The sequence below is a fragment of the Zootoca vivipara genome, chromosome 1, assembly GCF_963506605.1.
Source record: "Zootoca vivipara chromosome 1, rZooViv1.1, whole genome shotgun sequence".
Lineage (NCBI taxonomy): Eukaryota > Metazoa > Chordata > Lepidosauria > Squamata > Lacertidae > Zootoca > Zootoca vivipara.
In genome coordinates, this window is record NC_083276.1 from 96,221,962 (window position 1) to 96,234,351 (window position 12,390).

General features: G+C 41.0%; 1 protein-coding gene across 3 annotated transcripts in view; it reads left to right on the forward strand.

The window, feature by feature from the left end:
• Nucleotides 1–12,390, forward strand: part of MGAT5 (alpha-1,6-mannosylglycoprotein 6-beta-N-acetylglucosaminyltransferase) — a 118,498-nt gene that overhangs the window by 36,941 nt on the left and 69,167 nt on the right. For 2 of the 3 annotated variants that reach the window (XM_060279337.1, XM_035130388.2), the window contains one exon: nucleotides 10,937–11,333. In XM_060279337.1, coding sequence (XP_060135320.1) covers nucleotides 11,093–11,333 — 241 coding nt within the window. In that variant the 5' untranslated portion in view covers nucleotides 10,937–11,092. Of the gene's footprint in view, nucleotides 1–160; nucleotides 7,961–10,936; nucleotides 11,334–12,390 lie in introns of those variants that run through there. The other variant, XM_035130397.2, reaches the window with a different exon arrangement.

Here is a 12,390-nt window from a genome sequence, read left to right on the forward strand (position 1 = left end):
ACTGCTGACAGAATTGCTCTACAAAATTTTAAATCAAAGTATATGAGTATGCTTTACATACAAGCTGTGAATTGGTTTTTCCTATGTGAACAAAAATTCACCGAGTTCTAATATTTAGATACTGACTTGTGGGAAGTCTCTTGGTTTTCATGTTCATCTGTGTTAAAATGAAAGGTCTGCAAGTGCATTGTATGCAAGCTTCTTTATTTGAGGAAGTAATGTTGTACAGATTTTTTTGTGGTGATTACTGAGTTGGCTGCCGTGTGCAGATAAGAACACGCTGCTGTACTGTGCAATCACTGGCTTTCTATCTGTAAGCTTTAGAGTTGTTGCTATAAAAGACTAACCTTCTGCAGGTACTGTACATGACTGCAACAGGTTCCTGACCCTGGGTCCTCTGGGCTGTCAGTCAAAGATTCATACTATAAATTGCTACCCAGCTCTAGACCAAGAAGCAGCAGCAGCACAGGAATTCACAGGTCAGGTGAGAGTCATTGACCTCTATAAAAGCTTCCAGATCCAGTTGTCTCATTGATCTGATTAACTGGGGCAGAAGTGGGTAGACTTTCAGGTTTGTTTTAAATAGAAACTTGAGATCCACCAGCCAGAGTCAGGTTGAGGATAGTGGGTGGGTCTGAGCACATCTCAACCCAGGAATTTGTTTCTAGTGACAAAAGTGAGTTATTGATTTGTTGGCACACAAATCTCTTACTTGTTATACAGTAAGCTTTCTTTCTTCCAGCAGCTGAATTTAGAGAAACAATACTTTGTTGTATTAGTTAGTTACTTCGTATTGCTTAGTTAGTCATTTGGCTATACAGATTAAGGCTCTTTCTCAAGTTCATGTCTAAACATTGCTGCTGCTTTTACACCAATCATACTCTGTTTAAGAATGTTGGTTCTGGATTCTTAGTCAACATGGGTGGTGAATGTACAGCTTTTGATGGCAACCTGCTTGCACCTTTGCCTGTATTATTCTGCGAAGCACTATGTGTGGAAAGTGGAACTTGAGCCCCTAAAAATGACTACCTGGTTGTGTGCATGAGACTCATCCAAACCATATTGGAATGGAGGTTAACATATTTATGTTAGGTGACTGCCACAATTCAGCAGCAGTCCATTTGTTGAATTCTGTCCCAAGAGTGGTTCCCCTAATGCAGGCATTGCCATCTTTTGGATGCCAGGCGAATAAGTTCTTATTTTCCCAGGCAAAAATGGCCACTGGTATTGTGTTGGTTTTTGTGATATTCCTTTGGAAGCAGGGAAGAAATAATCTGTGTTGTAATTGATCTCCATGCGCGATTTTCTTAGTGTATTAGTTTTTTAAACAGATATATTCATTACAATTTTTTTTTTTGCGGCCATGAGTTGTATCAGGACTTCAGTGTTTGTAGAAAGCAATACATAAATAAATAATAATAGCAAGTACCCTGTGTCTAGACTTTGCAACTATCAAGAGGCAATGCATTGTTGCACATGAAATTGTTTGATGTCTTCTTATGGAAATTTTTGATTCTTTTAAAAAAAACACTATGATTTTGCTTGCAAACTGCATGGCAAAAGGCATGAGCAACTAGAGAGCTGAGCTACAGGTCTCCCTGCATTTTATTAAAGGGTGTTCAGGAAATGTTGAGAGGACTCCTTAATATCTATTCCTGTATCTAGAGTTTCAGTCTTAACAATGTAATTAATAGCTTGGCTTGAGTGTTGCCTCCCCTCCTCCCCTTTGACACAAATTGCAGGGATTGGAAGTTGCGGTTCCAGCTATACTTCTTGACTTACATATTATTGAACTAGTTCACCATTTCTCTTGTCAGTGCAGAGAGCAGGGTCAGGGACAGGCCATTAAAGCAATGGAATGGCAGCTAAATTATCTAGCTGCATTGGAATTATTAACTAAATGGCTACTCCTGGACAACAGGTAATCATTTTTCTCCAGGCCATTACCTCTGGATCAATTCAGATGCCATCTGAAACCATAGTTTGTGAAGCTTAAATCCAAACCTTTATTACCACTAACTTTCTATTGAAATACCTTCCTGAAGTTATCGGAAGTTAATGCAGACTGACTTGGGCATGTGAAACTAACAGTATTGTCGGCATAACAGCATGCATGAGAAATTATTCTTGCCAGAGATGCCAATAAATATTTTACTCTCTTTAAGTTATCTCGTTTATGTAAAAATTGAAACGAGATCTTACATGAAGCATTGTTTACAGAAATGAATGAGTAGAGCTCTTGGCAGAAGGACAGCAGGAAAAGACTACCGTATGGCTTCAGGACTTCCAAGCTATACTGTTGATGAGGTACTGGAATCACAGGGTGGGGTTGGATAGTACTAGTGACTAAGAATGTTAAAGAGTCCAACTCCACTTCTTCAGGTTCTGCTCTAGCAACAACAACTAAGCTTGTCTACTCTCTTACAGCCTCTCCCTTTCTCTGTCTCATGTTTGCAGTGCACTCATGCTGGTTTCGAAATGGCACCAATGTCCACAGCACTTTTCTGTCCAGTTAGGAATGCTGAAGCCAGCTGTACGTTGTTCTACACTTCAGTGTTTTCTTAAGTGCAGTACATAAATGACATTTGTAAAAGCTACACTTAAGTTTCCTTTAGAAACAAAGCATATGTATTTGATGAGTTCAGTAATAATTACTGAATAAATCTTGGCTACACATCCTGGTTAGTGAGACACAGCTTAACCATGAACCCAAGTTTGGAATACATGCTAAGCCAAACCTTGGCGTAGTTCAGCAAAGCCAGGGAGTACCGGTATACTGTATATTAAAAAAGACCAGGAAGGAGCAGTAAAAGTGGTTTTAAACTTTGCTGCTACCCAGGAGTCTCCATGTTTCCACAGTCCTGGTAAGCCCTGGGTGGCTTAGTGTGGTGTGCAAACTGGGGCATTTTCTCAGATGAGGCGGGGGAAGGTATTTTAGAGTGCAATTACAGTATTGACTTTGCAAATATTAGACAAAAGGAATCTGCATCAACTTTGGTCTGTACTGCTTGCTCCTAATGTAGCTATATAGATGTAAACTAATTTATATTAGCAGGTAGAAGCAACTGATTACACTCTTAAGGAATCCTCGGGTTGGTGTAAAATTCATTCCAAACTGTGCAGTAAGTGAGCCTGGGAAGTTCTGTTTTGAGAAGAGTAGCTTTTTATCCAGCTAGTCATTAAAATCAATTTTCTTTCCTACTTGATTCAATTTTTTTCCTAAGGCAGTAAAAGATTTCTGCTTATTCCCTAAACTGTCTGGCAGTCTGGGGAGAGTGCCAGTATAGGGGAAATGGAGGAGCTCTGTTTTGTAGTTAATGATATCAGCTGGAAAAATCAGAGAGGCTGTCAAAATGGTACGCTGTTGCCAAAACAGGTAATTCTTTAAACTTCATGTAATAGAAGCTGGTAGAGTAGGGGAAGAGGAAGTAGATTCTGATCTGAAAGTTTCATTTACTCACTCTGTGTGTGTGTGTGTGTGTGTGTCTGTGTGTGTGTGTCTGCGTATATGTTGTGATATGAGTAGCTTCTAAGGACAGGCAGCAAGCCAAAATAAGAGTTGTGGTATTATGTAGAATTTTAAAGTGGTCAGAGTTAAAGATATGCCTCATTGGGGCATGTCGGAGGGTGCAGGGGGAGAGAAGAAAGAAAACTGTGCAATCACATAAACAAGAGTAGCCAACACGGTGTCCTTCAGATATTGTCGGACTAAAACTCCCATCATTCCTGACCATTGGCCATTGCCGACTAGGCTGATGGGTGTTGGGAATTCAGCAGCACCTGGATGGCATCATTTCGGCTGCCCAATACAAACCATGATGGCCACATAAAAGCATTCTGCATGGAAGCTGTATTGCAAACTATGAATCTGTGTGAGCCTGAGTGCTGTTGAGCCATGAGCCTGGTGGCAGCCCTCCAAGGTGCCTGTGTGGGGGCCCCGTTGCACCTGAACCTGGCCCATATTTGAGTGAAATGCCTTTCATTATGATAGTAGGGAGAGGCTGTGTATTGTAGAAATTTATCTGGGTAGCAGTACAGCTATCTCTTGTTTCTGCAAGGCTGGGCAATGGTGAAGGAAGGATGTGGTGATGACTCAGTAGGCAAACGAATGAAGCTGCTTGCACAGTCAGGCCATTGTTCCATCTAGCTCAGTATTACAGTATCTACGCTTAATGGCAATAGCTGTCCCAGAGTTCTGGGCCAGGGATTGAACTTGGGACATTCTGCAGGCAAGGCATGTGTTCTGCCACATTAGATTGAATGGTTAGATTGAAGTTGTATCTACTGAGCATATCTCAGGATGAGGCCACCCAAGTACTTAAAGTGCTGTTAACCAGATTTGTGGCATGTAATGTACTCTCTGTTCTGCAAATCTGCCCTGCATATGATGGAAAAAAGAGCATATTATGTCATCTGCTTCTGGTGCACTCTTCTGAAATAAATTAAATTAAGCATCTTTTTTATATGAAATTGTTTACAGTTGGTAGAAAACATAGATGCAATTTATTTTTAGACCTGTGTAATAAGATTCTCTTTTAAATATTTATTTTGTGGAGGCGTCATGAGCAGCTCAAAGCTAAGGCTCAGTTGGCAGAAAATTGCTGTTAGTGCTTCTTTTAATCTTATGGAACAGGATCAGTTACTTTAGCAAAAACATCTAACACTAAGGCAAATAATTGTTTTCTGTTTTTATATATATTATATACCTTGTATGCAGATTGGTAGATATTTTTAGATCTGGCCTTTGAGTGGCTTTTTCTAGCCCGGGTGTGGGATTTATTAAGGAACAGCTTTTGATGGTTGATTAAAATGGACATAAGATCTTTTAAAGTCCTGTTGATTTAAGAAAAGAAGAAGAGACTGTTGGGTGATACCAGTGAGCCATCTAGTCCAGGATTCTGTTCTCACAGTGGCCAACCAGTACTATTGGAAGCCCATATGCAAGCCCTGAGCGCAGGAGTGTTCTTTCTCCTCACTTGTGAGGCATGCTACCTCTGCCAATGGAAGAGTTTCAGTGGGAGACTTAAGCATATGGTGCATATTCCTTTTGTTAACACTTAACTTTGGCTTAGTTGTATCCAAAGTTCTTAATTGTCACAATATTTGGCATGTAGCTGCCATATTCTTAATTCCTGGAATTTTGAATGGAATCAATTTCACCTGGGCCATCTTTCTTGTTGACCTGTTGCTCCTTACATATGTAGATCCACTTCTGAGTATTAACTCAAGAGTCATTTGAACCATTTCATTTGAATGCTCGATCAGCAGGAAACTAACAGGAAAATCACAGATTTTCCATTCTTAGAATGTACTGTTGGAGTTGGAGATTTCTTACAAATTAAGCTGTGTGTTATCTCTAACAATGGCATTAATGTGCCCTTCACTAGTTTTCAAGCCCTTGCATCTTTTTGTATTATTCTTTTGCATCTCTAACCAGTCTTCAATGTCTTTAATCTTTTTGTCATTATTGTTCAGCTTTGACAACACTGTCCTATCTTGTATCACTATAATGCCTGTGGCTTTGTCTTTGATCTTCATCCTTAGAAAATAGTATATGTAGCACTGGTGGGTGTTTTTTTAATATTATAGATATGTGTTGTGTGGAAATAAAATGGCTTAACAAGAACTGGATGCTCAGGGCCATATAATTTTCCTTGTTCGATATTACCATGCTGGTATTGAATTCCTTACAACCCAAGACTTAATCAGAGGTCCACAAATTATGGCTTTGCTTGGTAGCTCAAGCACTAATTCCTACTTTCCATCTCTGAGATGCAGTCCAACCAGGTTAGTGCAACAATAGTATTATCAATCTATAAGCACAGATATGGTGGAAATTATGTAAATAGGCTTATTTCCTCTCTTGCCCCCTTTTAAATCTAAGATTGATGTCAGTTTTGGCAGGGTTGTGTTGTAGTTGTTTTCCTTTGAAAAATTCCAAGACTGTCATGTTAGTTTAGGTAGTTAGCTTCCATTGGTGTTTTCTGGCAAAAACCATCAAATGTTGGGAAAGTGTGGAACTTAGCCAGTAAAATGTTTGTTTTAATTTTCTGTCTAATAAAAGTTGTAAAATGAAGGGAAGAATTTTTTTCACAAATGAGTCCTATGACATGTTAAATACTTCCCCCCCTGAAGTTTTCATAACAAGAAAAAGTGTACTTCTGAGATGAATCTACTCCCTCCCCCCAAGCTTTATCACTGAAAATATCTACCCACAGCTACATGTGTTTCATAGAATTGTGGAGTTGGAAGGGACCTCATCTAGTCCAACCTTGCACTGTACTTTCTTCTCTGACAGAGGATTGATGTCCAAGATCAGGGGATGGAGTTTATTTTGTAGCTCCAAATACACAGCATGACTCCTGCTTTTTTGTGTCACATTCCACCAGGGGTTCACCTCCTGAACTGGGCAATCTTCCTCCTCCCTAGGGGTACTGCCCCTGCATCTCTGTTCCAAGACAGTCCACTCTGGTCTAGTGAGAATTTCCTCATCTTGTTTGTGTTTATCAGAATTCATGAAAAAACTTATAAAACTTCATTTATTTTATTTTTATTTTATTACATTTCTATTCCAACTTTCCTTCAAGGACCTCAACTTGGCATACATGGATCTCCCCCACTCCATTTTGTCTTCAAAACCCACTACCAGTCAGTGTAGACAATAATGTGTTAGATGGACTTATAGTTTAACTTTGTATGAGGCAGCTTCCTATGTTCCTTAGGGCAATAAAACAGAATTTATTTACCCTTCTTCCTCTGTTCTTTATTTTAAGCTCTCTCAAGAGTAGTTCAGTTTGCGAGGCTCATGATGAGTTTTAATTGCCACATTACCAAGCTCTGAAGAAAACATTGGCTCCAAATTCATATGGGCAGGTGGTTAAGCAAATCAAGGGCAGCAAGGAAAAAGGGGGCACAAGTAGCTCCACTGTGACTATCATATAACTGTCTCTGGGAGTTATTGTGAGGCTTTTGTCTACACACATCATAGCCCAACAAATTTAACTTTTCCCCAGGAGCCATATCAGTTTAGTAACTATACAGATACCCAGCTGCGTCTCAGACATATGCCATGTTATGCTGTCAAGCTGATTATAATTATTACTTTAAATGAAATTGGGGGTAATTGTTTAGAACCTTAATGGAGTATTGTTTGTTTCTTGAACAAAACTCACAGAACTGTTAGTAGTTGTAGGACCGCTTTCCACATCAACATGTATGCTGAAGAGCTACGTTATCCTACAAAGGGTTCTGGAAGTGCTCAGTATGTTGAAGGAAAAGTATAATTTGGAAAAGTTTGTCCCCATGGGTAAACCCCTGATAGCTGCTGCAAATCCCAGGGTTTCCTGACACACTTGAAAACAATTGTTATCCAGGGAGCTGTAAATTTTGGCTTGGTAGCCAAACATCTTTTCCAGAAGCCAGGAAGTCTAACTTACTTATATCTATTGACCAAGAAATGGGTAAGTGCATCACTTCTGCAGCCTTTTCCCTTGGTGAGGTGGAGTTAGCGGGAAGGAGTAGCAGGCAGGCTGAAAAGTGTGTTGCCAGCAACACATTCCCTGTAATCCACGACACTGCATCGCAGCAGAAGTTGCAGGCCATTTCCATCTTCATTCTTTGCTTTCCTGAATTGCCTGATGATGGGAAGACTCCATGTTTGCCCCTTTCAGCAGAGTAGTAGGATCCCTGTTGGTGAGCGTTGGAGCAATATTATAAAACACCTCACAAAAAGCCCTATGAGTTCCATATCAAAGATGGGACCTACTAGTAACTAGACCAAATTAGTTTCTGCAGCTTCGGAACAAGGCATTGTAACCGTACTTGCATGTCACAGGGGAAATCATGAGACTACAACTGAGTTGACATCCAGATTTCAGCATCATCGTGGCGATTACATCCTGGAAATAGGAGTCATTTGCCCTCAAGCCAGCTTCTGCCAACTCTTTAAACCTAGTTACAGGTAGGTAGCCGTGTTGGTCTGGATCGAAGTAAAATAAAAAAAAATTCCTTCAGTAGCACCTTAAAGACCAACTAAGTTTTTATTTTCTTTAAACCTAGAAGACGAAGGGAGAACATTTGGGGCAGGTGAAGTGTTTTTCCGGGGGAAGCTCAAAGGGCATTCCTGCTTATTATTCTGTTCTTGTTATTACTGGCCAATTAAAGGCTGACCATAAGTTTGGGAAGATTCTGTTCAGACTTTGTAAACATGATATTAAATAGTGAGAGGCTCTGGAAGGCCTGTTGTTTTAAAGCCTCCATTTGTCTTCATGCAAATGATGATTCAGGGACAAGCAAAAAAAGAAAAAGAAAAAAGGTTGATCACACCATGAGAAAAGTGTCTGCTGATGGATTCATTTCTGTGGGGCTAAGCCGTGTAAGATGGCATGCTTGACAGAAAGTTGGAGAGGTTTCAAGATGCTCAGTGCAACCAAGGACTCCTGTATCTGTTAGAATCATGGGTGGTTGCCACAGGCCTGTTCAGCAGCACTCCAAGCACAAAGGAGACTTCTCCCTGCCCCCCACCCTGAAAATAGAACTACATTGCTTGCTCAAGGTTAAAAGTGATTTCATGTTGCATTATCTTAACGTCTACCCTTGTCAGTTCTCATACATGTCTATTTAGAAGGGAGGAAGTAAGTGTGTGTGTGTGTGTGTGTGTGTGTGTGTGTGTGTGTGTGAGAGAGAGAGAGAGAGAGAGAGAGAGAGAGAGAGAGAGAGAGAGGTATAGACCATGGCACTTAGAGCTTAGCCTCCTTCAGCCCATCTGCCTCTCATCTCTCTGCATAGTATATTTTTAATCATTTTCAGTAGAGGTTATTGTTAGAAAGCGGGAGGTGGCAGATATCACCGTATAAAGGAGGATTACCATCTGACATTAAGAAGGGAAGGACTTCAGTATGTAACATTGCAAGAACAGCCTGAGAAGAATGGAGTGTGACTATCTGTGGGCTGTCCATAAGGAGATGTGGGAGAGCAGCTGTTTTTGTGATGTATAGATGGGGGAACAGGATTGACCCAAGACCTCTTCTTTATTTTATGTATTTGAGAGCATTTATGCTGGCCACATGACCTGGAAGCTATACGCTGGCTCCCTCGGCCAATAATGTGAGATGAGTGCGCAACCCCAGAGTCGGTCACGACTGGACCTAATGGTCAGGGGTCCCTTTACCTTTACCTTTTTATAGATCACTTAATCTTGCAGCTTGAGGTGAAGCAGCAAATGGTTTTCTCCCCACCCCTGCCCTTGCACCTTGGGACTCAAGGTGCAAGCTTGGGCAGCTGAGGCAGGAAATCCCACAAGTATGGTACTACTCCCTCCCCTTGGCAGTAAAAATACAATAACAACTGACAATTTGCTGCACTTTGGCAACATCTGAAGTCATCAGCTGGATGCAACCATCTCTGCCAAGAGGACTGACAATAAACCATCCTCCTAATCTTTATAAGCGAATGATTAACAAAATATGAAATAATTATTTGTGGAAGTCACTCATTGATTTTAGGCTGTGTGTGTTCTTCGAAAAGATAAGCTTAAACTATATTTCCATTATATCACAGGATGAAACTGGAAACAACTTTCTTTTCCAAATTATCTACACCATTCTTCCCCAGTCTTAGGTCTCCACATGCTGTTCAGCCACAACTTCTATCATCACTGACCATTGACCCATTGGCTAAGGATGGTGTGGGGATGTGCATGTAGCAACATTGTGGCTGTGCATGGTTGCATAAATTGTGCTTGAATACTTCTGTTAGGGGAGGGGTAGTACCTTTGGTAGGGGATACATCATGCTCCTTCTGGGGAAGTTTGTCCATCTTTGGTCCCCAACCTGCACTCAGCTCTCACCTGTGGCTCCTAGAACCTGTCAGCCTGAAACAGTAGCCATACCCTGACTAAACCAGCAGCAAATGACATTTCTGTGTGGTCTGGCACCCGTCATGGTGTTCCGTGTGCCAGAAGCGATTTAGTCATGCTGTCACATGACCCGGAAAAGCTGTCTGCAGACAAATCGCTAGTTCCCTCAGCCTGAAAGTGGAGATGAGTGCCACATCCCATAGTCAGATTCAACTGGACTTAACCGTCCAGGGGTTCTTTACCTTTTACCTTTCAAACCAGGCTGGCTAAACCAGGTGAAGGTAGCTGGTGGGTCTCAAATGCTCAGTGAGTTAGGGACGTCCCCTGCATGCCAAAGACAGGCTCTGGAGGATTGAGTGGAAGAGACCAATAGTGGACCCAGTGGTCAAGAAGGCGGTTTGTGTACATGCTATAGAGGGAAATGAAGGGCAACCTGGGAAGGTAGCCCATCTCAGATAAGGAAGACTCTGATCCTAAACCTCTGCTGCTTTGCAGGATATATTCGGGAGAACAAAAGGCTAAGGCGTAAACCAGGCACCCCCAAACTTCGGCTCTCCACTGCAGCCAAGCTGGTGCCAAATGTATTGCTCTGCTTTTTTTTAAACCACATTGGCAAGGCCAAGAGGGGGATCTTGTCGTCTGGGCAGCCCAGCACCTCCATACTCACTGCCTATGTTTGCGCTCCAGGGTGATCACTTTGGTGCTGCTAACACAGCAGTTTGACTTCACTCCCCAGAGGCAGACTCCATTGTCTCTTGAGACAGATGGATGCTAACAACTCTTCTGTCCCAAATGTAATGTCTTGCACATATACTATAGGACATCAGGTGATAAGGTCAGCCCAGGGACCATATCTGTTAAAGACACATTTCTTGATCCATTCCTGAATGTTTCCTGGACTCTATGGTCACTTGTGTCATAAAATATTGATTCATAACAATTAAAAATTTACCAAGAAAGCACATTGTCCTGCTTTCCAAGGCTGGCAATGGGGAGTTATAAACATGAAAACAGCTTTGAAGAGTTTTGGTGGGTATTTTTGCTACTCTAAATTGCCATATGTTTCCTTTTCTCTTGCAGCAGCAGGATGGAGTTGAATAGCAGCAATATGTTGACTAAGGAGCCAGCGTGAATAGCACCGGAATTTTGTTTGTTACTTGCCTGGACTATGAACTGAGACATTGGCTTGGACTTTTCAAACCTTTTCCAGTTGACTCCAGAGCTGGTTGAACAGCCATGGCATTTTTTACTCCATGGAAGTTGTCCTCTCAGAAACTTGGCTTTTTTCTGGTGACCTTTGGCTTCATTTGGGGAATGATGCTGCTGCATTTTACAATCCAACAGAAGACTCAGCACGAAAGCAGTTCGGTGCTTCGTGAGCAAATACTGGACCTCAGCAAAAGATACATAAAAGCACTGGCGGAAGAGAATAGGAACGTGGTGGATGGACCATATGTTGGTACGATGACTGCGTATGGTGAGTCGGCTTCCTAAAACAATTAGACACTGTCCAGGGGCTGCTGTTGTAACAAGAATTATCTGGAGACCAAGTTCAATCCTTTCTAGTTCACCTCCAATGTCAGTTGACCCATTCAAGCATATTCTCCCATTGTTAGGGCCCCCCAAAAAAGAAAGGATGCAAGGTTCTTCCCTATTTTATCCTTACAACATCCATACAGTATAAGGTAGTTTAGGCTGAGAGAGACTGGTTCAGGGTTATCCAAGTGAGCTTCTTGTGGCTGAGTCAGGATTTGAACCCATGTCACCCTAGTTATCTAACACTTTTAACTATGAAGGATATATGATGGCATGAATGGGAATTAGATGATGGCAGGAAGACAGGTAAAGTGGGAGTCAGTTTTAGAGAACTACAGGAAGAGAAAAAACACTGGGATTTCTTTATCTGTCTTCAAATACTTGTTGAATTGTCTGTTTAGGTTTGTCTGTTTAGGTTTTGTGAGAAATACATGCGGTAGTAAATATATCAACTAGTAAGTTCTAAGAAAGCATTTGATTATCGAAACTGGAATAGCTTTTGGAATATTGTGTGTGTGTGTGTGTGTGTGTGTCTTCTTAATGTAGCCTTAAAATATTGTTACTGAAAGAACATTGAGGTAAGAGTATATAGAATATACCAAACAAGTTTTCATTACCATACAGAATTTTAAAATTGACTTTACCCGATATTAAAAATATTGTTGTTGTATATATAGTTGCATAATAATGTATGTTACTCTTTAAAAAAGTATCCTTTGTGACTCTTAGGTTTCTAAATGTGCATTACCTATGTTTGCCTCTTGAGCTTTTTATAGACATGTAACATCTGGTTAGTCACTGTAAGAATAGAATGCTTGTATTCATGCGCTTTAGGTCTGATCCAAAAGAAATGTCCTTACATTTCTATTGTTAAGATAATGCTTTTGAGATAATAAATTAAATTTGCTTCCCCCCCCCCCCCCCGGGGGAATGCTCTAATTCACCCTTTATGGCTTCAAGTATACACCTAACATTTTCTGCTAAAATTATAATGCATC